Source organism: Leopardus geoffroyi, chromosome C3 (assembly GCF_018350155.1).
Source record: "Leopardus geoffroyi isolate Oge1 chromosome C3, O.geoffroyi_Oge1_pat1.0, whole genome shotgun sequence".
Classification (NCBI taxonomy): Eukaryota; Metazoa; Chordata; class Mammalia; order Carnivora; family Felidae; genus Leopardus; species Leopardus geoffroyi.
The window spans coordinates 55,763,093-55,789,541 of record NC_059338.1 but is presented as its reverse complement, the minus strand read 5'-3'; the positions used below and the strand labels follow the sequence as shown (position 1 = coordinate 55,789,541).

At 38.9% G+C, this 26,449-nt stretch overlaps 1 protein-coding gene across 1 annotated transcript in view; it reads left to right on the top strand.

Annotated features, from left to right (window-relative positions):
- The window catches only part of PRRC2C (proline rich coiled-coil 2C), a 95,779-nt gene that overhangs the window by 4,875 nt on the left and 64,455 nt on the right, over positions 1–26,449 (top strand). The window contains 4 exon segments of the mRNA XM_045452936.1: positions 20,498–20,659; positions 22,031–22,208; positions 23,923–24,032; positions 25,109–25,234. Of these exon segments, the coding sequence (XP_045308892.1) occupies positions 20,548–20,659; positions 22,031–22,208; positions 23,923–24,032; positions 25,109–25,234 (526 nt within the window). The 5' untranslated portion in view covers positions 20,498–20,547.

Below are 26,449 nucleotides of genomic sequence, written 5' to 3'. Positions count from 1 at the left end.
ATCATGACATGAGCTGAAATCAAGAGGCGGATGCTTAACTGACTGAGCCACCCAGGTGCCCCCAAATAAACATAATTTTAAATATTCCTCTATGGACCATTTAAAATCATCCAATACACCATTAGTAGTCTTGTATTCCACTGTTCAGGACATAACCACAAAACTGAGCCTGGCTGGCTCAGTTGGTAGAGCTTGCAGTTCTTGATTGGGGTTGTGAGTTTGAGCCCCATGTTGGTGTAGAGAATACTTAAAAATCTTAAAAAAAAAAAAAAAGAACAAGAAATGAATGCTGGATAGGATTAGGCAACAGTTAGAAGTAATGAAGGCGAGAAGTGATGAAAGTCTAGGGTGGAATGGATTCATCACAGGGAATGGCAGCATTACAGGAGAAGAGATCTAAATTAGAGCCTTGACTATGTACTTGGGGCAACCATTTCCATTATAAACTGCAAAGTGGAGGTATTTGCTTAAGACTGAAATGTAGCAAGATACCGAAGACAATCTGTGGGAAGAGAAGGAAGGCAAGAATGAATAAGTGAGGAAGTCACCACAGAAATCAGGGTGGATTTAGAATAATCTAAAAAAGGGGATTATTACAGCCAAATGGAGCAGAGTTCAGAAAAATATAAGTGGCCTTTGGATTTGGCTGAGAGATCTTTGGTGACCCTAAAAGAATTTAGATCGAGTAATGAGGGTGAAAGGTTAAGCAGGGAGGAATAAGTAGTGAGACTTCTTGATTTTTAGGTGACTTGAATGCTCAATATGAGCTCTGTACTGTGAGTTAAAACACCTAGTTTTAGTCCTTTTGTCACCTACGTTTTGTCCTTTGTGCCTGCTGTTAACTTGAGAGACAAGTAACATGGCTTCTTCAAATTTTAGGTACAGGTATTCCCCGCTTTTTGGAAGTTTGTATTAGCCCACTTTGCTTTTATGAAAGACATACATTAGTACCCGCTTTTGCTAACCGGAAGAACTTTTTTTTACTTTTTTTATTTTTGAGAGAGACAGAGCAGAAGCGGGGAGGGGGGGGGGTCAGAGAGAGAGGGGGACACAGAATCTAAAGCATGCTCCAGGCTCTGAGCTGTCAGCACAGAGCCCGTCGCGGGGCTCAAACTCACTATGAGCTGTGAGATCATGACCTGAGCCGAGGTTGGACGTTTAACCAACTGGGCCACCCAGGCACCCTGAAAGAATTCTGAAGAAGATTTTCACTTTTACAGAAAGCAAAAAGTGACAATAGCATTCAGTGGTGAGCCATTATAGAGGCAGTGAGAGTGATGCCACCAATGTCCTTCGGGAACTACGTAGCATCGGGACATGGCTTTGAACTGTGTTTGTCAACATCTGTACTTTATTTTTGTGTGTGTGTGTGTGTGTGTGAATTTGTTAGCAGGATGGCTCCTAAGGGATCAGAAAAGCCTAAGAGAGGTTATTTGTTGGGTCTGGGAATGCTACAAAAATTTTTCCATATGAGTTAATGGTAATTGTTTCTTTGCTGTAGCCATTTCAGCTTACGCAAGGTTTCAGAGGAAAGCTTTGCTCTCTCATAGCAGGGGAAACCTGTATATTCATCTGTGAAATAAAGAAAATCTCCGTTTCACCTATCTCAGAGGATTGTTGCAAAGATCACATTAAATGTGTTTCCATGTGTCTTTTGAATTTAATATTCTTTCATATTACATGAGCATTCACCATACTTAAACAGAAAAGAGAACCATGAAAAATAGAAAGTTAAAAAAGGTAAAGGGAGGATAGGTTTTCTGATGTTGAGAGATCCCCTCCAAATATTTGAGTGTGCAAGGTAAGGGATGGATGCATATGTAGCTGGAGAATGGGTGGCTAGAGAAGTTAATAATTGATTTTTCTTCCCTCTTTCCTAGTGAATGATCTGAAAGTGTAGGGCTGCTTTATGTGGTTGTGCCGTTTGTGCACTGCACAAATGTGCTGGGCTGAAGCAGACAACAAGGACTGAAATCTGCTCCAGGCTCTGCTTTCAGAGTCCTGTGCTCTGGCTAGGCCTCCCAGGGGTAATCGTGCTTTCACTCCTCCCCTCTCTCCCCGTGCATCACCACCTCACCCAGAGGAGTACCTGTTTCTCCCCAGAAGCATATGTTTTTCTATTTGCACAAAGGCCCTGTGGAGGCCAGTGGATGCTCTGAAAAGGTCCTGGGGAGATCTATTCAGGATACATTTTTTTTTTTTTTTCAACGTTTATTTATTTTTGGGACAGAGAGAGACAGAGCATGAACGGGGGAGGGGCAGAGAGAGAGGGAGACACAGAATCAGAAACAGGCTCCAGGCTCTGAGCCATCATCCCAGAGCCCGACGCGGGGCTCGAACTCACGGACCGCGAGATCGTGACCTGGCTGAAGTCGGACGCTTAACCGACTGCGCCACCCAGGCGCCCCTCAGGATACATTTAGAACAGAATAAAAAACAATCGGGAGACTGGAGAAATGGTCACCAAGGAACAAAAAGCTTAGAACTTTTTAAGATGGGTTAAGTAGTTGGGCAAGTACTCATCCACTTTATCCAGTGTATTTTAAAGGTGAGTATTGTAGCTTATTAAATGTTTCCAGTAACTGGGAAACAGACTATATATATGGATTTTAACTGAAGAAGCCACAATGTAGGAACTTCTGAAGGTTAGGAAGATGAAAGAGTCCATTTACTTTAAAATTTAAAAATTTTATTAATGTTTGCTTTATTTATTTATTTACTTATTTATTTATTTATACATACATACATACATACATACATACCAAGCATGAGCACGAGTAGGAGAAGGACAGAGAGAGAGGGAGACACAGAATCAGAAACAGGCTCCAGGCTCTGAGCTGTCAGTGCAGAGCCCGACACAAGGCTTGAACTCATGAACCTTGAGATCATGACCTCAGCAGAAGTCAGACGCTTAACCGACTGAGCCACCCAAGTGCCCTGAGAAATTTTGTTTTTAAAGGAAAGAGGTGTTATTGAAATGAGGCTTTTGACAGAGTAGAGATTGGTTATATTGTTGTATAAATTTTTGAAATTCAGATAAAAATTGGATCTTTTGGTGTACCACTCTGTGAGTTTTAATATGTGTGGAGCCATGTAGCTTGCATCAAGAATTAGGATACAGAATGTAGAAAGATGAAATATCTCCCAACCCTAGATCCAGAGTCTTTGGACTCTTTGGATATTGGGGGGAGAGAAAGTATCTCTCCTGCTGAAGAAAGAGCTGTTGAATAAGGATTAAAAATTAGGCACCTCCAGCTGCCTCAGTTGGAAGAGCATGTGACTTAATACATGGGGTTGTGAATTGGAGCCCCACGATAGGTGTAGAGATTTTAAAGAAAGGAAGAGAGAGAGGAAGGAAGGGAGAAAGAGAAGAAGAGGAACAGAACAGAAAAGTCAGTAATAGCCTACAAGTGCTGATTGCTTGGTTTCCTGACCAGAAAATTTTTTTATTGTGTAGTTATATTTATGACAGATTGGAAACATGGGAAGAATAAAGTTAGTAGGAGAAAGATGCGTAGGCTTCCATGTCTCAAGATACACGTTTTAATGGTGGAGGAGTGGAGCCAGTGGTTGGCAGGGAGGGGTGCTAACTGGTTCTCTACACTTACAAATTTAAACTTGAAATTTCAACCCTTATGGTGCCATTTCGTTGAAGTTTAGGATAGTTCATGATGTCAAATGAACATCTTTAAGAGAATGCTTCTCTTTTTCTCCTATAACATCCAACAGACTTGCTTGCAAAAAAGTTAATTAAGAAGCTTTTATGCTTTGGTTTTTATTTGTAATGTGCAAGTTTTGAAAACACTGTTACCCATTTATTAAGTGCCAGACACCATTTTCAGAGCTTTATACACACTTTGTTAATTAAATCTCACAGTAGACTATAGAGGATATAGCCCACAGATGAGGAAATAAAGTTCAGAATTATATTTAATGACTAGGGAAATGCTTATCCAATAATATGCATATGCCACAGTTATGCTATGAAAACACCTAGCTACCAAATGTTAGAGTTGGGATTTAAACCAAATCAGTTTTGTTTTTTAACCAAATCAGTTTTAAGAGAAGTAGTTGTGTGATATGAGCACTTTAAAAATATTATAAGTTGTCAGAAAGAGTGATCTGGGAATCACTTCATTCAGTAAATGGTAGATGTGCAGACTTATAACTTTGCTAGAACAGTAATTTGTGGTACAGAAGATTCAATAGCTGCGTATCTTTTCTAATTCTTAGGGCATTCTGCCCTAGAAACTTAATTCACGTGTTTCAGTTTCTAAGAACAGCCTGAGCCCTTCTACCATTCTGATTAGAACTCCCAACAGATTTATTTACATTACACTTTGTTTTTAAAAATGACAATTTTTAATGCTGTAGTGCTATTTGTAGTAGAGGCACTCAACATATGGTAGTATTCTTAGCTTTTCTATGATAGCTGCAAATGTGATCTTAAAAATATTTGATGTCACTCTAACTTTAGGATCACTAAGTGGTTATAACAATTGGAGATGGAAATGAACTTAGAAGTTGACTAGTTCAACTTCTTACCCAGAGCAAGACCCTTTTATTTTAAGTGGAAAATTTAGTTTAAAATTTTATAGACAGAATGCTGTCTTCTGGAGTTAATACATCCCGTCTTTGTCAGCTCCAGCTGCCATGAGAAAATACCATAGACTAGATGGCTTAACAGGAATTTATCACATTTCTGGAGGCTGAAGACCAAGCATAATCAGGCTCTGATGAGGTCTTCCTTCCTGCCCCCCACACAGCCACCTTCTAGCTGTGTGTCTCCATGTGGCTGGGAGAGTGCCTTGGTGTCTCCTCCTGGAAGAGCTTAATTCCGTTATGAGGCCCCACCCTCATCACCTCAGCTAACCCTGATTATCTCCCACAGGCCCTGTATCTCCACATACCATCTGTCAAGTTGGGAGTTAGGGCTTCAATGTAAGAATTCTGAGAGGGGAAACAATTCTGTACAGAGTGCCCCCCCCCCCCTTATTTACGATCTTTTGTACACTGATTCTTAGACTTTTTACGTTATGTTATTATGCTTCAAAATGACATTTTTACAACAGATGGAATGTGTTTGTTGATAGTTATTACTGTATTTTGTTACTATAATTTTTTATCCTTGATATTTTATTCTGTACTGTAATGGAGTAAATTTGGAAATAAAAACTTGAGTCTTTAGAATCTCTTAGCCTAAAATAACATGTATCATTACATTTTAAAGGTTTGATGTTTATCTCTGTTATAATGAAAATTGAATTATGATTCTCACGTGGTGAGGTTATCTTGGGCATTGGCTTTTGGCATCAAGCTTCGACTTAATCTTGGCCCTATCTTTCCCCATCTAGGAGTTTTGGGTAGGTTATTTTTACTTGTTTAAAGTTGTTTCTTCATTGATAAATTTTGGTAACTTGAGCTCTGAGCTCTTATTCCCAATTTGGTGTTTTTACATCTCTAGAGCTCAGATTTAAAAAAAAAAAAAAAAAAAAAAAACTTCAAGAGACATTACTACATTAGAACATCTAGAACTTAACATCCCTCTTCGTGTTAGAAGTGGGAGATGTAAATATGAAAGATTACTCAGGTTTTTTTTTTTAATGTTTATTTTTGAGACAGACTGACAGAGCGTGAGGGGGAGGGGCAGAGAGACAGAGGAATTGAAGCGGGCTCCAGGCTCCAAGCTGTTAGCATAGAGCTCAACTTGGAGCTCGAATTCACGAACTTTGAGATCATGATCTGAGCTGAAGTCAGATGCTTAACCAGCTGAGCCACCCAGGTGCCCCGATTACTCAAGGTTTTAAATCTAGAGGTCAGGGAAAGTGGTTATGTGAAGTTGGGGAGAAGAACGTATTTGGGAGAGCAGATGAGCTTTTTTTGTTTTCCCTTTTTTCTTTTGGAATAATTTTAATCTCACAGAAAAGTTGTAAAAGTAGCATGAAGAATTCTGTATTCCTTCATTCCTATTCCCTGGTTATTTGCTGTTCTAAATCCTGTCATCACCTGAAACCTTAAATTCCAATCACAAGCTCTTAATGCTTTCTCACTCAGGTAGTACATTTTCTCCTCTTGTTTTTATTAAATGAACAAAGCAATGCTTGTAAGCTTGATTCAGTAAGCATTTAATAATTACTATTTGGGGGGCTTTTAATCAGTCGTTAAAATTGGCATTTCCTTCTGCTTTCCTCCTTATCCTCTTCCACCTTCTACTTCACTCTCTGGCTTAGACTTCCGTGAAATGTTACTCTGACCATTTTCCTGGCAGTGTCTTCCTCTCCCTTGCTTTTCTTTACACGTGTCTGGCACAGCTCTAGTTCCTTTTTGTTCCAGCTGCTGTGTGTTTCCCTCCACTTCCCACTCCTGGATGTGCTGCTGGACATTAATAATGAGAGTCTTCAAACTGCTCAGGCTTGGGAAGACCATTCTATAGCCCCAGTTGCCAGCTTTTCCTGGGGTGTCAGCACTGATTGTCACTGCATCGTTTGCCTGGTTGTCTGTCTTCGCTCCCAGTTCTTTGGAAGCCTTTTCCAACCCTCTTACGTTTCCTGTTATCTCCACTCAGTTGATGAGGACACCATGCCTTTTTCATTTGTTCCTAGTAGTGCCTGATAGTAGTACGTAGGCGCTGGGTAAATATTTGTATTAGTGAACAGGGGAATCAAGCATTTTGAGTTGTAGTTCTGTCAAGAAACTTAAGTAAAGACATTTGTTCTACAATTAAAAATGTGTGCGTGCAGATTGTAGTTTGTTTTGTAATTTTTAAAAATAATTTTTTTTAACATTTATTTTTTGAGAGACAGAGAGAGACTGAGCACGAGCAGGGGAGGTGCAGAGAGAGGGAGACACAGAATCGGAAGCAGGCTCCAGGCTCTGCGCTGTCAGCACAGAGCCCGACGCGGGGCTCGCACTCATGAACCGTGAGATCATGACCTGGGCCGAAGTTGGTCGCCCAAATGACTGAGCCACCCAGGTGCCCCTGTTTTGTAATTTTTAAGTAATCTCTACACCCAGTGTGGTGATCAAACTTAGAAGCCCAAGATCAAGAGTTGCCACACTCCATCCACCAACTGAGCCAGTCAGGCTCCTGCTAAAGATTGTAGTTTGAAGGAGAGTTTTGGTAATTATCCTTACCAAAGCAGTGAACAGTAGATGAGATGGCCAGCGGGAAAGCGCATAGAGAGAGCTGGTAAAGAGAGATGGCAAAAGCATGTTACCATTTATGTAGGGAAATAGGAAAAAGAGAGACAAAACTGTCAGTCATAGAGACCAAAGAAATTGGTTTATATAGAATCTTTTTACTTTTTATATTTGTATGTGATACCTATTACTTATTAGTAGAGATTCTTCCTTTATTTTTTTAATAAAACATATGTTGTGTGTATATAGTATGCTTATTTGGAAGTGGCTGCAGGTTCTTTTTAATGTTAACTATTTAAATCAGTGGGACATTGTACTTCATTTTCCAGAGGAACTAAATTCTCACCGTAAGATTAATGAGGAAAGAGAGGTAAACAGAGCTTGGATACTTAGAAGCCCATGGTGGTCAGAAAGATGATTGGCATTTAGTTGAATTTAACAAATTGGCAACTTGTGAAAGTATGGGTTTTTTCGAATATACTAGATTTTTAAAAATCATTATTTATTTATTTTGAGATGGGGGGGGGGTCAGGGCAGAGAGAGAAGGGGACAGAGGATCTGAAGCAAGCTCTGTGCTGACAGAGAACCTGATGCAGGGCTCGAACTCACAAACCATGAGATCATGACTTGAGCCAAAGTTGGACCCTTAACCCGCTGAGCCACCCAGGCGCCACTGAAATATGCTAGATTTTAAATGTCACTAAAAATAATGTTTTTTTGTATTGAATACTTGTAAATCCTTATGTAACGGTGAGTAGCCTTAGAATCTTACACTTTCTGAGACTGAAGGAATCTAAGGGATCATAGCTAATCTTGCCTTGATGTGGAAACCTTTTGCAGATTTTTTTTCAAATAATTTTCAACCTATGATGGTTGTCCTTCATAAAAACCATCTTTTTGTTACTAGTGTTGAGTGTCATCCTTTCATTTTGAAAGGTTGGTGTTTATATTGTGATAAACTACTGCCTTCCAAATTTCCCTTAGACCATTTGGAAGCAGTCTGTTTGCTTTTATTATATATGTATATTTGTAGGCTCCATGCTCAGCGTGAGGCTTGAACTCATGACCCCAATATCAAGAACTGCACGCTCTGGGGTGCCTGGGTGGCTTTCCTTGGCTTTCAGGTCTTGATCCCAGGGTGGTGGGATCAGCCCCGAGTCCCTGCGTAGGGCTCATGCTGTGTGTGGAGCGTTCTTGGAATTCATTCTCTCTCTCTCTCTCTCTCTGTCTCTGTCTGTCTCTGTCTCTGTCTCACATTAAAAAAAAGGGTACCTGGATGGCTCAGTTGATTAAGTGTCCAACTCTTGATGTTGGCTCAGATCATGATCTCATGGCTCAAAGTTTCAAGTCCTGTGTAGGGCTCTGTGCTGACCATGTAGCCTGCTTGAGAATCTGTCTCCCTCTCTCTGCCCCTCCTTCACTTGAGCACCCTTGCTCTCTCATAAGTAAACTTTAAAAAATAAAATTAAAATAATTTTTTGAAAAAGTAGCATGCTCTACTGACAAACAGCCAGGTGCCCCACAGTCTATTTGCTTTTGAAATACTAGCTTTTTTTCCTTCTTCACTTATTTCATCTTAACACTTTTTTGCAAAAAAAAAAAAAAAAAAAAAAAAAAAATTGTTTACAAGGTGATATGTATATTCATTGTTTAAATCTTGAAAATGTAAATGCACATGTTTTGGTGTATCTAATTTTGGTGAAAAATGTTAGTTTCTGACCATCATTGCTCAGAGTCCTAGAACCTTGAATTTAGAAATATGATCACTGGGGCGCCTGGGTGGCTCAGCTGGTTAAGTGTCCAACTCTTGGTACCAGCTCAGGTCATGATCTCACAATTCATGAGTTTGAGCCCTGCACTTTCCTTTGGTGCAGGGCCTGCTTGGGATTCTTTCTCTCACTCACTCTCTGCCCCTTCCCCACGCACGTGCATGTTCTCTCCCTCTCACTCTCTCTCAAACTAAAAAAATAAACTTAAAAAAAATAAGATTACTTTTTCTTCCCTTAAAGAGGGGTGTACTATTATTCAGTAGGTTTTTTTTTTAATATTTATTTATTATTGAGAAAGAGCGCAAGCGAGCCGTGGAGGGGAAGAGAGAGAGGGAGACACAGAATCCGAAGCAGGCTCCAGGCTCTGAGCTGTCAGCACAGAACCCGACGCGGAACTCGAACTCAGGAAGTGTGAGATCATGGCATGAGCCGAAGTTGGATGCTCAAGTGATTGAGCCACCCAGGCGCCCCTCATAGGCTTTGTTTTCGTAGACTGACCCTGAGTGATCGCTTGGGCAGCACATATACTAAAATTGGACCCATAACAGAGATCAGCCTGGCCCCTTGCAAGGATGATGTGTTGACTGACCCACAGGCCTTAATGATTCACTTTTATAGGTACATCGTAAGCAAGACAGTAATGTTAAAAAAAATACATTCTTAATGGCATGCAAATAACAAAAAGTTTTCTAAAACTAAAAAGACTATATAGTTCCTTTATAGAGGCTATAGTTCCTTTGTAACTGTGACAATATAGTTTTTGAAGTCAGAATCTGGCAGATTGAAAGGAAATGCACCTGTTGAGCTTACTGTTTCAAGGGTTTTTAAATTACTGATTGTGTAAATTGTATTGTTCTGTTACTGAAGGTGTGGATCTGCTGAATGCAGCCCTGGGTTTACTCAGCAGTTGAGATTTTTTATTAATTTTCCTCCAGTGGCTCTTCATGACATTTAGATTAAATTGGACAATAGTCCTATCCTAGTCTACTAGGCTCTGCAAAATCTGACTTCTGCTGCCTACTCTGACTTCTTCTCCTGCCTCTCTCCCTCAGACATGAACCCACTTATCCCAGATCAAAATTAGTTTTATCCCCCCAGTGGTTCTCAACTGTGGCTATACTTGAATACCTTGGGGATATTGTGGGTTCAGTTCCAGACCAGTGTAATAAGGTAAATACCTCAATAAAGCAAATTAAATGAAAAATTTTTTGGTTTCCCAGTGCATGTGAAAATTATGTTTATACTGTATTATAGTCTATTAAGTGTGCAATAGCGGTATGTTTTATAAAAACAGTGTATATACTTTAATGAAAAATTACTTTATTGATAAAAAAATGCTAACCATCATCTTAGCTTTCAGTGAGTCGTAATCTTTTTGCTCATGGAGGATCTTGCCTTGATGTTACTGACTGATGAAGGTGGTAGTAGCTGAAGGTTGGGGGGCTGTTGCAGTTTCTTAAAATAAGACAGCAGTGAAGTTTGCCACATCGATTGAATTGGTATTCTCTCTCTCTCTGCCCATCCCCGGATCATGTTCTCTCTCTCCCCAAATAAATAAATAAACTTAAAAAGAATTAGAGTCAGTCTTCTCAAACCCTGCCACTGTTTTATCAGCTAAGTTTATGTAATATTCTGAATCCTTTATTGTCGTTTCAGCATCTTCACCAGGAGTAGAATCCATCTCAAGAAACACTTTCTTTGCTCATCCCTAAGAAGCAACTTCTCATCCATTTAAGTTTGATGCGGAGATTGCAGCAATTTAGTTCCATCTTTGGGCTCCACTTCTCATTCAGTTCTCTTGCTGTTTCCACCACATCTGCAGTTACTTCCCCCGCTCAAGTCTTCAGCCCCTCAAGGTCATCCACAGGGGTTGGAATCAACTTCTTCCAAACTCCTTTTAGTGTTGATATTATGTGTGACCTCATGTATCTAGTCTCCAATTTTTAGCCACAGCTGCATCTTGTGCCTAGGCTGTTGCAGTCTATGATGTTTCCACCTTGTACCTTTGGCTCTACACAATCCATTCTCCACATTGTAGCCAGGATATTTTTAAAACCAAAGACACGTCTCTGTTCGGAATCAAATGGTTTCACATTACTTTAAAGATGACATTTAAAATTCTAATAGACTTTCTCATGCAAACTTCTCTTTCCCTTTCAACTCTCTTTCTCACTAGTTTGTACTTATTCAGCTTTTATGTTTTCAAACATGATAAGCATGTCAGGACCATAGGGCCTTTGTATTTGCTTTTTCTTCATCCTTGAAGCAGGCTCCTTCCCCGTTAGATCCAAATCAGAAGCGTTTCCCTCAGGGAGGCCTGTGGCGATCAACTAGTAGTTCCACTGTGTCTTACTTTCTCATATTATCCTGTGTGGTTTCATTCGTAGCATTTGTTATTGTCTGAAATGATCATATTTACCTATCCTTTCAGTCACCACAAAGACCCCTGAGAGCAGATTCTAATGTGCTGTCAAATAATTCTTTAACCCAGGGTTGCGAAGACTTTCTCCCTTGTTTTAAGTTTTTACATTTTGTCTATGCCCCCTTTTTTAAAAATTGGGATACAATTAACATATCACATTGTAGAAGTTTGAGGTATGTGTGTTGACTTGATTTCATGCATTTCTGTACTGCCAGATGATTATTACTGTAACATTAGTTGGTGTTCTTTTCATCACATAGTTATTTTTTTGTGTAGAGAGAACATTTAAATTCTTCTCTCTTACCAACTTTGGTGTATATAATGTATCATTTTGACTGTAACCGTAATGCTGTGCATTAGATCTCCAGAATGCTCATGTCTTCTAACTTCAGTTTGTACTCTTTGCTATGGTCCATTTTGAGTTGTTTGTATATGGTAGGAGGTATGGATTAGAATTCATTTTTTGTATATTTTGTATACCTAATTGCTCTACCACCACTCGTTGAGAAGATTGTACTTTATCCACTGCATTTTCTTCACATTTGTAAAAAATCAGATGCCTGTGTATATTTATATTTCTGCACTCTGTACTGTTTCATTGATCAGTCTTTTTTAGGCCAATACCACACTGTGTTCATGGCTGTTTGATAAGTACTGAAATCAGGTGACCAATGTCTTGGTCTTCCAACTTTCTTTTTAAAGCTCTTTTGATTATTCTAGGTCCTGTTTATTTCTTCATGAGTTTTAGAACCAGCTTGATAAATTCTACCACTCTCTCCCCCTGAAATTCCTTCTTTGATTTTGTTTGGGATTTCTTTGAATCTGTAGATCAATTTGGCAAGGAATCGCATCTCATATATATTGGGTCTTCTGATCCATGCACAGGGCATAGCATCATGTATCTAGGTCTTCTTCGATGATTTGTAGTTTTATCTTTTTAAAAAAAGATTTTTTTTTAATGTTGATTTTTTTTTGAGAGAGACAGAGACAGTGCGAGGAGGGAGGCGGGGCAGAGAGAGAGGTAGAGAAAGAATCCCAACCGGGCTACACACTGTCAACACAGAGGACTTGATTACAGGAACCCGAACCTGTGAGACAACCAGGGGGCCCTACAACAGATTTTTATATATTGATCTTGTGTCTTGTGTGCAACCTTGGTAGACTCTTTTAGTTCTAATAGCTTTTTCTAGAACCTGTTAGATTTTCTGCAAATATGATCAGTTCAGCAAAGTCAAGAGTTTTATTTCATCCCTCCCATTCTGAATTCCTTTTGTTTCTTTTTCTTCTTATTGCACTGGCTAGAACTTCTAGTACAGTGTTGGACAGAAGGAGAGAATTGATATCTTTGTCTTATTCCTGATCTTTGGGAGGACAGGAGTAAGCATTCAGTCTTTTACCATTAAGTATGATGTTGCTATAGGTTTTTGTATTTTACTAATAGACTTTATTTTTTTGTTGGTTTTCATACATGCCCTTTATCAAGATGAGCCCTAGTTTACTTAGAATTGTTATCAGGGATAGGTATTGGCTTTGTCATGTGCCTTTTGATATTGAGATAATCGTGTGCTTATCTATGGTGAAATGCATTGATTTTTGATTGTTAAACCAACCTTGCATTCCTGGGATAAAGATACTTAAATAATAAAAAAATCTCATATATTATTCCTTTAGTTCTCTTTCTGGTGTGGTTCATTCTTTTCTGTAGACCTAGATTCTGATGTTGCCATTTTTTTTCCTAGTTGAAGAACTTTAATATTTAATATTTCTTGTAGTGTAGGTCCTGCTAGTGATGAATTCTTTCAGGTTTCTTGTGTCTGAGAAAGCCCCAACCCCTTTTTTGTTCTTCAGTTTTTTGTTGTTTTTTTTTTTTAATTTTTTTTCAACGTTTATTTATTTTTGGGACAGAGAGAGACAGAGCATGAACGGGGGAGGGGCAGAGAGAGAGGGAGACACAGAATCGGAAACAGGCTCCAGGCTCTGAGCCATCAGCCCAGAGCCTGACGCGGGGCTCGAACTCACGGACCGCGAGATCGTGACCTGGCTGAAGTCGGACGCTTAACCAACTGCGCCACCCAGGCGCCCCTGTTCTTCAGTTTTGAAAGATATTTTTATTCAGTAGAGAACTCTAAGTTCATCAGGGTCTTTTTCTTTCAATACTTTTAGGCATGAGGCTGCAACATTTCTCACTTGCATCATTTCCAACAAGAGTTGTTTTTTTAAGTATCCTTAACAAAAATTTTTTAATGTTTACTTATTTTTGAGAGAGGGAGATCGCCAACAGGGGAGGTGCAGAGAGAGGGAGACAGAGGATCTGAGGTGGACTCTGCACTGACAGCACAAAGCCCAGTGTGACGCTCGAACTCGCATACTGTGAGATCATAACCTGAGCTGACCCAGGTGCCCCTGCTGTTGTTTTTTTTATGTTTGTTTCTCTTGTTGCTTTAAAAAAATATTTTTTTTATTTTTTACATTTATTTATTTTTGAGAGACAGGGAGACAGAGACAAGTGGGGGGACGGGCAGAGAGAGAAGGAGACCCGGAATGCAAAACAGGCTCCAGGCTCTGAGCTGTCAGGACTGAGCCTGATGCAGGGCTCGAACCTGTGAGATCATGACGACACTCAACTGACCAAGCCACCCAGGTGCCCCTCTTTTGTTGCTTTTAAAATTTTCTCCTTAGGGGGCGCCTGGGTGGCTCAGTCAGTTAAGTGTCTGACTCTTGATTTCTGGTCAGGTCATAATCATGGGTTTGATCCCTGTGTCAGGCTTTGTGCTGACAGCTCAGAACCTGGAGCCTGCTTCGGATTCCTGTCTCTTCTCTTCTCTTCTCTTCTCTTCTCTTCTCTTCTCTTCTCTTCTCTTCTCTTCTCTCTCTCTCTCTCTCTCTCTTTCCCCTTCCCTACCTGTGCTCTCTCTCTCTCTCAAAAATAAAATTTGGGAAAAAAAGATTTTCTCTTTATTGTTACAGATTTTTTTAAAAGACTTTTTTATTTTTAAGTAATCTCTACACCCAACATGGGGCTCAAACTCACAACCCTAAAATCAAGAGTTGTATATTTTATTGCCTGAGCCAGCCAGGTTCCCTTCTTTATTTTTAGTTTTGAACAATTTGATTATGATGTGCTTTTGGTGTGATTTTCCTTATATTTTTTATGCTTGGATTTGTTGAGTCCTTTGGACCTGGGTTTGTAGTTTTCATCAAATTTGTAACACTTGGTCATTATTTTTTCTCTCACCCTACTTAAGTGACTGCTATTACACAAAGATTAGGCTGCTTGAAGTCGTCTCAAGGCATACTGATACTTTTTTTTCTTAAGTTCTTTTTTTCGCATTGTCTTTTCATCTACTGATGACTTCCAAGTTCACTATTTTTTTTTTTATCAAAATGCCTAAAATGCTGCTAGTCCCATCCAGTGTGTTTTTCATTTCTATAAATTTTGATTTTTAATTTTTTTTTTTAATGTTTATTTATTTTTGAGACAGAGGGAGACAGAGCATGAACGGGGGAGGGTCAGAGAGAGGGAGACACAGAATCCGAAACAGGCTCCAGGCTCTGAGCTGTCAGCACAGATCCCGACGCGGGGCTCAAACTCACGGACCGCGAGATCGTGACCTGAGCTGAAGTCGGCCGCTTAACCGACTGAGCCACCCAGGCGCCCCTAAATTTTGATTTTTAAATATCTTTCATGTCTCTATTTGTAGTCAACCTTCTTGTTGAATATATAGAATGCAGTTATACTTTTAAAAAACTGGTTTAACAATGGTTTATGGCCACTGGGTCACCTGGGTTGGTTTCAATTGATTGATTCTTTAATGTGGTTCATCTTTTCGTGCCTGTGTAATTTTTATTTGCATGCAACAGTGTAGATTTTACTCTCTTGGGTGTTGGATTTTCCTTCTTTTTTATATACATTCTTTAAATTTCTTTCAGACTTGGTTACTGGGGAACAACAGTTTGATCCTTTTGAGTGTTGCTTTAAGATTTCCAGATCAGTGTTTACTTTTACTTTGGGTACTATTTTTTTTTAACCACTGCTGAGATGAGGTGTTCGTTAATACTCTATCCAATACCCAGTGATTTAAGAGTTTCGTTGTTGTTTTTTAAGTCTGGCTGGTGAGAACAGACACTATTCCCCGCCCTTTGTGAATAGCATGTACTGTTCCTCTGATTAAAATGGTTCTTTCCTGGGGCAGCTGGGTGGCTCAATGGGTTAAGCTTCTGACAGGCTCAGGTCATGATCTTGTGGTTCCTGAGTTTGGGCTCTCTGCTGTCAGTGCAGAGCCAGCTTGGACCCTCTTGTCTCCCTCTCTCTCTCTCTCTCTGCCCCTTCCCCATGTGTTCTCTCTCTTTCAAAAATAAATAAATATTAAAAAAAAAAAAAAAGAAGAAGGTTCTTTCCTGGCTTTGGTAGCTTTCTAACACACATCTGCACACTGGTACTGTGCTGAATATTCAAGGGGGATCCTCTTCAGGTCTGTAGCATTTTCTCTGTATAACTCTCTTTCAAATATTCTGTCCTAGCACCCTGAGCTCAGCTTCATAGTTTTCCGCTCAGGCAGTCTGCCAGCTTCCACTTGAGTGCCATGACCTGGGAACTCTCTAGGCACTAAATTCAGGAAACCGTAGGTCTCAATTCACTTTTTTCTGTCTTTTGGGGATCACTGTACTTTCTTTCCTGATGTGCAGTATCTTAGGCTCTGGTGTTACTTACATATAAAAATTATACATATGCACATGTGTATATACAGATACACGTCTATATATACTGGATGGTATATATAAAAATGTGTTTTGTCCAGTTTTTGAGTTGAATTGTTTCAGTAGGGGAATGTAAATCTGATCCCTGTTACTTCATTTTAGCTGAAAGTGTACACCTGTCAGGCCCGATTATTACTTTCTTAGAAAATTCTTGTGTAGCTATGATTCTTTGATTTATTTTAGGCACCCAAACAGGAATTCCACTTAAAAAATATTTTTTAAGTACATTATACAAAGTGAAGGTAAATCTTGATCATGCTTAGGCTAGATTGGTTGGATTCTTTTGATACTTTGTCCTAAAAGTAATCTTAAATTTTGAACAAGTCACTGGCTTTTCTTTCAGATATATGTTAGCTAAGATTCAGTCTACTTGGGGCTTTTTCAGGGTATATCTTCTCAAGTCTTTCAGAAGGAACACCCCAAAAAGCAAGTAGGCTAAATTAAACTTTGGCCTTTAAAAGTTCTCATACCAACTGGCAAACCACTGTAGTAGAATCGACCTTTCTGATTTATACAGTTTTATTGCTTATGGCTCCAGTTCTTTGGTTTTTTAAAAAAAAATTTTAACATTTATTCATTTTTGAGAGACAGAGTATGAGTGGGGGAAGGTGCAGAGAGAGGGAGACACAGAATGTGAAGCAGGCTCCAGGCTCTGAGCTGTCAGCACAGAGCCTGACATGGGTCTCAAATTCACAAGCTGTGAGATGCTTAATCGACAGCTTACTAGGCACCCCGTCCAATTCTTTGGTTTTAAAAATGCATATTGTGGAGTGCTTGGGTGGCTTGGTTGAGTGTCCAACTCTTAATTTTGGCTCAGATCGTGATCTCATGATTCGTGGGATCCAGCCCTTTGTCGGGCCTTGTGCTGACAGTATGGAGACTGCTTAGGATTCTCTCTCTGCTCCCATCCCCCCCATCCCCTCTTTCTCTCACAAAATAAATAAATAAAAACTTCAAAAACCACCTGTTAAGCTGCATATTCTTTTATACCAGTTAGGTACATTAAGTGATAGTTTGTCCTTTTGATGGAATTATCATTCAATTCATTTATATACCATCTTGTGTATTTGATGTATATTTTTTTCTGGTGTAGTTGGTACTGTAAAACATAAAAACAAGAGCAGGTCATAAGCATATGAAAGCACATGTTTACTCTGTATTCTTGTGGCCTAATAAGTTGATTCTTTGTCCGTATTTCTCACTGCAGAGTACACCCAGTGTGTATTTTAATAACCTCTTTTGAGAAAAGAGTATGTACTGAAGGGCATATTTTATTTCACTTCTTTCTTTTTAAGGAATAGGAAGAAAGATACATCCCCTTTACTGCAGTGATTTTGAAGACTGCTTGCATATTAGAATCAGCTGAGGAATTTTTTCAAACAAAGGATTGATGCCCAGGCCCCACCTTGAAACCACAGATACTGACATATTTTAAGTCCCAGGTGATTCCAGTGTGCAGCAAGGATTAAGAACCATGGCTTAGAATATATCTGCTTTTAATAAATCAGCGAATCCTAAACTTGTGTGTGTCTCAGCATCGCCTGAGGACTGGGTAAAACTGAATGCTGGGCCCCATCCTCAGGGTTGGATTTGGCAGGTCTGGGTTGGGGCCTGAGAATTTGCATTTCTGGTAAGTTGTACATGATGGTTGAGAACCCCTGTGCCAGTAGTTGGAGACAGGGACGCTGTTGAGAAAGATGGATGTAGATGCAGGTGGGCTTGTAGGTTTGCCCCTGTGTTTCAGGAGTTTCTTTTTTTTATTTTATTTAAAAAAATTTTTTTTTTCAACGTTTATTTATTTTTGGGACAGAGAGAGACAGAGCATGAACGGGGGAGGGGCAGAGAGAGAGGGAGACACAGAATCGGAAACAGGCTCCAGGCTCTAGGCTCTGGGCCATCATCCCAGAGCCCGACGCGGGGCTCGAACTCACGGACCGCGAGATCGTGACCTGGCTGAAGTCGGACGCTTAACCGACTGCGCCACCCAGGCGCCCCGAGGAGTTTCTTAAAACGTTGTTTTGTCTATGATGTAGGCATGTGAGGGTCTCCACTAACAGAGTGTGGCAGGGAGTGGTTGAGAGGTTTAAGGTGTTAAACTGCCATTAAATGAGAGTGAAAGAACAAGTTGACTGTTTCTCTTTTTTTTCCTTTTTAAATTTATTATTACTATTATTTATTTATTTATTTATTTATTTTGAGAGAGAGAGAGAGCGCACACGCAGGGAAGGGGCAAAGGAAGGGACACATTGAGCTGAAATCAAGAGTCAAGACGCTCAACCCACTGAACCACCCAGTCGCCACTGACTTTTTTTCTTGATATATCAGTTACTTTTTCTTACCTGAAGAGAGATCTCTTTGAATCTTAATTTCATCATCTAGTAAATATGCACTGCCCCTTTTTTGTTTTTGTCATTGTAGATGAATGTATGTTTTCCCTACATCTTTGTTCATGGTATTGGTGAAAATATGTCAACACGATAGGTTCTGGGAGTACAGCTCTTTACACCATCATCATCATTAGCACCTTAGGAATGGAATGAATTGTATGCATTCTTACATATATGGTAGCAGATAGCAAGCTATTTATATATCATGTAGTTCTTTTGGTTGCCGGTGAGTCCTTTTCACAATTTATATCAAGGAGAGCTTGTTTGCTAAGTGTATACCTGGAGAGCTAACTGGTTATCTACAGTTACATGGGGAGGAGGTGGCATGATATAATGGACTGACCCAAAGGCCTTGATTTCAAATCCAATCCCATTTACCTGTGAACATCAGTTTCTTCATCTGTAAAATCAGGATACTAACTATAGTATACAGTTAGTTGTTAGCCTGAAATGAGATAATGTGAAAATTTTTGGTAAATTCTATAGAACTATACATATATTGAATGTGGTGGTTGATATACCTGTAACACCACACCTCTGCATGTGATGCCGATTCTACAGTTGACAAATGTAAAACCAGTAGGCAAAATGATCTTTATGATGTTAGAGTCTGCATAGGCATTCCTTGATTTGGAATACTTTTTGCATGATGTATGTATCTATTCTCTGTGCTTCAGTTCTCAGTGCTTTTAGCTATTGATGGGTGTAGGGTTTGGGGGTAGAATTGGCCATCTTATGCCCTACTTCCACCCTAACCACTTAAAGACATATTTAAATATAAAACAAAACCATAAGGTTGATATGTGTGAACTCCATGAAATGGAAGGAAAATAGTATAAGCTAATTTGTGTATTTTTCGTGTTTATTAATAGACTGGTTTTTAGTTAAGGCACACACAAGATTAGGATATATTAGCCCCAAAGATGAAATTCTTTTTGTTTGTATATGAGTGTTCATAAAAATACTATTTTCTTCTAATAACTTCTTTTATATAGAGAGACTTGTTTTGACAAGTTCACACCACTTCTTGAACATTAAATCCATACCCATGAAATAGAATACTGTTTTTATGTACCTTAGGTTTATGAGGAAATGTTTGCAGAGAAAATAGAATGTTTCTTTTATTCTAAATTGTTAAATTACTGTAGTTTTTTAAGACACGTACTGCCTGAAAACAGAGGCATGCAATTTAGAGGAATGATGGTAATCCTTGTATCATATTTACATTCCATATGTATGAACTGATGCCTGTCGTCTCAACCTATTAAATTGAATAGTTTTTGTTTATTAAATAGAAAGACAGTCTCCATAGATTTACTGTAGTTGAACTATTCATTTCAGTATGGATTAAAATTTTTCTTTTTCTTCTTCTTTTTTTTTTTTTTTTTTTTAAGTAGGCTCCATACCCAACATGGGGCTCGAACTCATGATCCTGAGATCGAGTAGCATGTGCTGTCAACTGAGCTAGCCGGGAGCCTCTGGATTAAAACTCTTATTCTGATACAGTTAAGTGGTTATAAACCACTAATGTGTTAACTGAAGGCAGGACAGTTTACTTTGATTGATACGGTTGTGTGTTCTTGGAATTTGACAGTAGTGAAGGAGTGTATGAAATTATTATTATTAAGTTTGTTCATTTCGAGAGAGCATGAGCACGCAGGAGGGGGAGAGAGAGTGAAAGAGAGAGAATCCCAAGCAGGCTACTTACTATCAGTGCAGAGCCCAGTGCAGGGCTTGATCTCATGAATCGTGAGATCGTGACCTGAGCTGAAACCAAGCTGGGTGCCTAACCAACTGAGCCAACCAACTGAGCCAACTGAGCTGGGTGCCTAACCAATTGAGCCAACCAGGTGTCCTGAAATTATTGTTGATATGAGTTATTGAAGATTGATTTCATTTCTCAGTGTTTTTATTTTTCAGAATTTCTGGGAACATTTGAATTTACTGAGAGTTTCTTAAAGTAAGCTAGCTAATAAATTCTAAAATTTTCCTCACTTTTCATTTTTATGTGTGTCTTAAAGGTTTGAAGGGGTGTGGCAGGAGGTTTTGGACTCGATGAGTTTCCACCGAAATGTCGGAGAAGTCAGGCCAGAGCACAAAAGCAAAGGATGGGAAAAAGTATGCAACACTCAGTTTATTTAATACTTACAAGGGTAAATCTTTAGAAACTCAGAAAACCACAGGTGAGTAAAAACAAGTGGCATATTTTTATGATTTTCATGGTTTTGTTTTATTACCGTGATTGGTATTCTGGAGCTATTCCTGTTAGGAGCTAGGACAAACCCATGGTTATGCAGCCCTCTGTACATTAGACTTTGTGTATGTGTTCATTTTTCAGGGGAAAAATTAAATAATCTTACAGCTGAAAATTTATAAGTGTTTTAAAATGTTTTTTATTTTCTTATTTGTTGTCAGCAGACAATAAGTAGAACTGTGTGGTTCCAAAGGGGAATCTCGTTCAATGAGATTGGTAGGCATAGAATTAGTGGGTATTTACCACCACTTTTAGTTACGGAATAAAGACAGTCCTGGGGTGTTTTGTTTGTTTCTTGATAACTTGAACCCAGTGTTTACAGTGAAAGGTGAAAACTGGACGTTACGTATGTATGGTACGTTAGCAGTATTCATTATGAATGAGAAGTTAGCATATTCTAAATATGTACTAAATTTGGGGTTTAAAATAGATTCCCTGAAAAGATTACAAGACATGTTTTCACCCATGTTTTTCCTTTTCATAGTAAATAGGGTTGGTTGTTAAACTGTTTAAATCATCTTTTTAGTAACTCGATAGTTTAATATTTCTACCGTGGGTTATGTTGCTGGCATGTGGCTTAGTTTTAAAATTCTTAGAGAAAGACAGATATCACATGATTTCACTCATATGTGGAATTTGAGGAACTTAACATGATCATAGAGGAAGGGAAGGAAAAATAAGACGTAAACAGAAAGAGGCAAACCATAGGAGACTCATTTTTAAAGGTTTTGTTTTGTTTTTAAAGTTTATTTATTTTGAGAGAGAGAGAGCACCAGTGCGAGAGGAGCAGGAGGAGGATTGGGGGGGGGGGGGGGGCGGGTGCAGAGGATTCAAAGCAGGCTCTGGGCTGAGAGCAGAGATAGTCCGATACAGGGCTAGAACTCAAAACCTTCGAGATCATGACCTGAGCTGAAGGCAGATACTATGTTTAACCAACTGAGCCACCCAGGCACCTCCAAACTATACAGTTTGGAGATGTATAGTACAGAGAACAAACTCAGAGATTGATGAGAGTGGGGAAAATGGGTGATGGGCATTAAGGAAGGCACTTTTGGGATGAGCACTGGGTGTCATATGTAAGTGACGAATCACTGGATTCTACTCCTGAAGCCAAGAGTACATGGTATGTTAACTAGAGAATGAATGAATGAATGAATGAATGAATAAAGTTCATATTTTAAAATATTAGGAAATAATAGTTCAAGATTTCATTAATTCCTGTTGTCTTTCTATATAGTTTTAAGAATAAATTGAGCGATAAAATAGATGTTGTAAGAAAGTTGATGTTATTGATCTTTAGTTGCAGCTCGACATGGATTACAGAGTCTCGGAAAAGTTGGTATTTCACGGCGTATGCCTCCACCTGCTAACCTCCCAAGTCTCAAAGCAGAAAACAAAGGCAATGACCCTAATGTGAACATTGTACCTAAAGATGGCACAGGATGGGCATCAAAACAAGAACAGCATGAAGAAGAAAAGTGAGTCAAACTCAACTAAAGAATGAAACTGTTCCCCTTTCTTTAGAGAACTTGTCTTGTCTTGTCTTGTCTTGTCTTGTCTTCTAAGATTTTATTTCTAAGTGATCTCCACACCCAGCATGGGTCTCAGACCCACAGCCCTGAGATCAAGAGTCGAATACTCCACCGACTCCAGCCAGCCAGGTGCCCTGGAGAGAGCTTCTATTTGCGTTCGTTCTGCGTGTTAGACGTTATGCTACATGTATTAGATACCTCATGCCATCTAAAATCTTTTACATAGTCAACTTTTGGTGAATTTGTTTTTTAAAGAAAGTTTTATTCATTTTTTAAAGTTTATTTATTTTGAGAGAGAGAGAGAACATGTGTGCACAGGTGAGGAAGGGGCAGAGAAAGGGGAGAGAGAGAATTCCCAGCGGGCTCCGAGCTGTCAGCCCAGAGCCCGATGCAGGGCTCTGTCACTGTGAGATCATGACCTGAGCCAAGATCAAGAGTTGGATGCTTAACCGACTCAACCACCCAGGCTCCCATGATGAATTTGTTTTTGTGAGAATATTTAGGGGCAGTGTTTCCATGTGTCAGTGTAGAACAACAGATGACAGAATTGCTAATCACAACTCTTATGTACCATGTCAGGCGCCCTCAAACCCCCACCATATCTGGCATTCTCCGAATATAATTAGGAGTTGATTCTGTTAAATAATTTCCATGCTACTAAGAATTCCTGTCTGCCTGGTTCACTGAAACTATACCTGATGCACATTTTTAAGTGCTCAAGTAATGTTATTTGAACGAATAAAGAATTAGCAAGAAGGCTATGATAGAATTAATAATGACCTTATTCAATGCATGTTTAGCATTCTGTGTTTCAGGGATTATGCAGGGCTCTTAAGTTTATTGAATGACCAAGTGAAGTAGTGGTAATTTGGAAAAATAATACAAGCAATTGGGTACTTGGTGCTTTTTGTCTGTATCTGTTATCAAATTTTTGTATTCCTATTTGGGGAACTTTATATAGTAAATTTGACTTTACTTGGATAAAGCTTGTCAAAGACATTGTTCTCTGTTTCTTAGTTGTAGAATTATTTTGTAGTAGCAAGTTAGTTACGGGTCTCAGTATACCAGAAATATATTGCATCTGTTAAGTTTCTTAACTACTATCTTTTTTATTTTCAAGCATTAACTCATTATAATTATTGAATAAAGCTGTAGGTTGTTTAAAGATACCTTTTACTCAAGGGGATGTACCAGGCAGGTTGCTGTTACCGCTTCCGGTAACATTAATAAGTACAGTGGTGAACCTGTTGACTGCCAGATGGAGAGTTTGCTTAGACTTAGCACTGGTGAAGTCCACCAGTCCAGACAGTATGTATGCTATAATGTTATTTCTAATTATATATAAATGTAGACTTTTTCAGAACAGACTTTTGGTAGCTATGCTCAATAATGAGTATTCTTTTTTTTTTTTTTTTTTTTTTTTTTTTTGCAAAATTAAAAACAAGCTGTCTTCTTGGGTTATTAAAAGATAGAAATGAAAGGGGATGAAAATAGCTATACTTTATTTAAAAGAATGCTGCAGAGGAAAAGCATTTGTGGGAAATGCACCTATGAGTAAATATGTAGCCAAAACCATCTATACACAGATTTACTATAAATACAATATTTATTTTATTTGAACATACAATATCTGAAATAATGGATTCATGTTTTTTTTAAGAACACCAGAAGTTCCACCAGCACAGCCAAAACCTGGGGTTGCAGCTCCCCCAGAAGTAGCACCTGCTCCCAAATCTTGGGCCAGTAACAAGCAAGGTGGGCAAGGAGATGGTAAGTGGACATTAGCTGAGGAAACTGGCTAGGTTTGATGGTTACTGAACAGCCATGCAGGAGATAAGGGGTGGATTATTATGTTTTGGCAGCGGTGGAGAACATTGTTGAAGGATATACTCTGGCCCTAAAAAGGGTCTTTTTTTCAGCTCTTGGGGTAGTTAAGTTTCAGTGCCAAAATCCATGTATGAGCCAATGATAGGAATTTAAAAGGGAGTCTTTAAAATCCCCTCTGTCCCACATTGTTTTATCTTTACCCTAGTACCTTTAGCTCTTTAAGGCATAAAAGGACCCAGACACTGTGTAGGTTGCTATAAACCATATTCATCACCACGTGTGCCCCATTACCTCTTCTATTTCAAACATGCTGCTCCCGATTCCATGGTAGAGAAGAGCTAGACAGTTTCCATAAAGCACAGTAACAGTAATACTCCCCCCACTTAGGAATGATGGACTCCCCAGAAAAATTTAAATTTTCCACTTGCAAACCAGGAAACATCTATAAAGCATTGTATGGGAACCTATCCAGGCCCTTAAACTAATACAATCAGATCTTTTAATTTATAGAAGTGTATAAATAGGCAAGCAGGCTGGTAGATAGGTGGATGGATGGGTGAATGGGTGACTAGGAAGGTTGCAACCAGTATCTCAGTTGTAAATTCAGTGAAGGCATTTTAGCCTCACAGTGAATAGTTGCAGTGTTTGTTTATATATTCTATTTCAGTAATATTATTTGAACTGATTCTTAGAGTTACTAGTAAAGGAATTTGACTTTTTGAAAATGTGAGGAGTCATAATGAAAGAGAAACAGGAGTGACACTGCTTACTCGTCGTCTTTAATGAGTTCTGAACAGTGTCTGGCAGAATCTTTTCTTAAATTTTTATCTCCTCATGGCTGTTCATTAACTTTCCAAGGGATTCTAATTCTAAATAAACTTTAACGTTTTATGGATATAAACAGTCATCATTGAAAAGTGGAATAATTTATCAGAGAAAAGCAGAGAACTCTACCCTGGGAGGGTGTTTCCATTATCTTGAGTATAAGTGTTACACTTAATGTTTTAAAAAATCTGTAGGAATCCAGGTGAATAGTCATTTTCAGCAAGAATTTCCCAGCCTACAGGCAGCTGGAGATCAGGAAAAAAAAGAAAAAGAAACGAATGATGACAACTACGGACCTGGACCCAGTTTACGTCCACCAAGTAAGAATACTTTCTATTTAATAAAAATGGTGAATGAGATTATATTTGTGTTTTATTTAATGATCTAATTTCCTGCCCAATATTATTGTTCTATGTGACTTGCCTATTTTGAAAGACAGTAACTGCTATCATTCCGGTGTGGTTTTCACATACACAGCACTTGTAAAACTCAAGACCTCAAGTTTGGGGGTGGGGGTGGGGAGAGAACTTAAGTTTGGAGATGTACATCTTGGGCCTCACACCCAACCCACTAAATCAAAAATCTGCATTTTAACAAGATGCCTGGATGAGTTCTTTGCACATTAATAATGGTCATTTTTACAGTAGTAAAAATTTTGGACCAACCTCCCTAATATGCAAATATTTATTTATAAATTATATCCATTTATTTACTACTCTATTAACATTCAAGGATCCCTTGTTTTCTGAACTCAAAGCAGAGAACCAAATAAATTTGGATAGTGAGAAATAGTTGTGTACATTATAAAGCAAAAACTAAAAATAGAAATATAAAATCCTTGAGATTTTTAAATGAATTGTGTTAGTTTCCGATTGTCATTACCAAATATATCAAAGAATTCTGTATACATGGGGAGGTTTTTCTTTTCACTGATGGTTACAAATCTATATTTCTGATAACCTGATATATTTCATATTTCTTATGGCTCATTTCTTGTCTGGTCGGGTAAATCATCTTATTTTTAATTGCTGTTATGTAATTGATGCATTTCTATTAGAAATAGATGTGTTAGCTTTAGTGTTTTCTTGTTCAGTTGATTTTCACCAGTTATCTGTTGCTGAATAATAAATCTGGCAGCTTGAAACAAGAAACTGAACTGGACTTAACTTCACACAGTATCTGAGGGTCAGGAATCCAGGAGCTGCTTAGCCAGGAGTTCTAGCTCAGGACCTCTGTCAAGAAAGTTGCAGTGAAGCTATCATCTGATGCTGACTTGACGTGGCTATTGTCCCAAGCTCGCTCACGATGCCTCTTTTGTATGTGGGCTGCTTAGAGTGTTGCTTCCCCGGATAAAGACAGATGTGACTATTCCCACTCAGGATGGAAGCCCAGTTTTTAATAACTTAATCTCATAAGAGACACATCATCACTTTTGCTTTATTCTGTAGGTGACACAGACCAGTCCTGGTACACTGTCAGGGAGGACTACACAGGGTGTGAATACCAGGAGATAGATATGCATTTTGGACATCTTG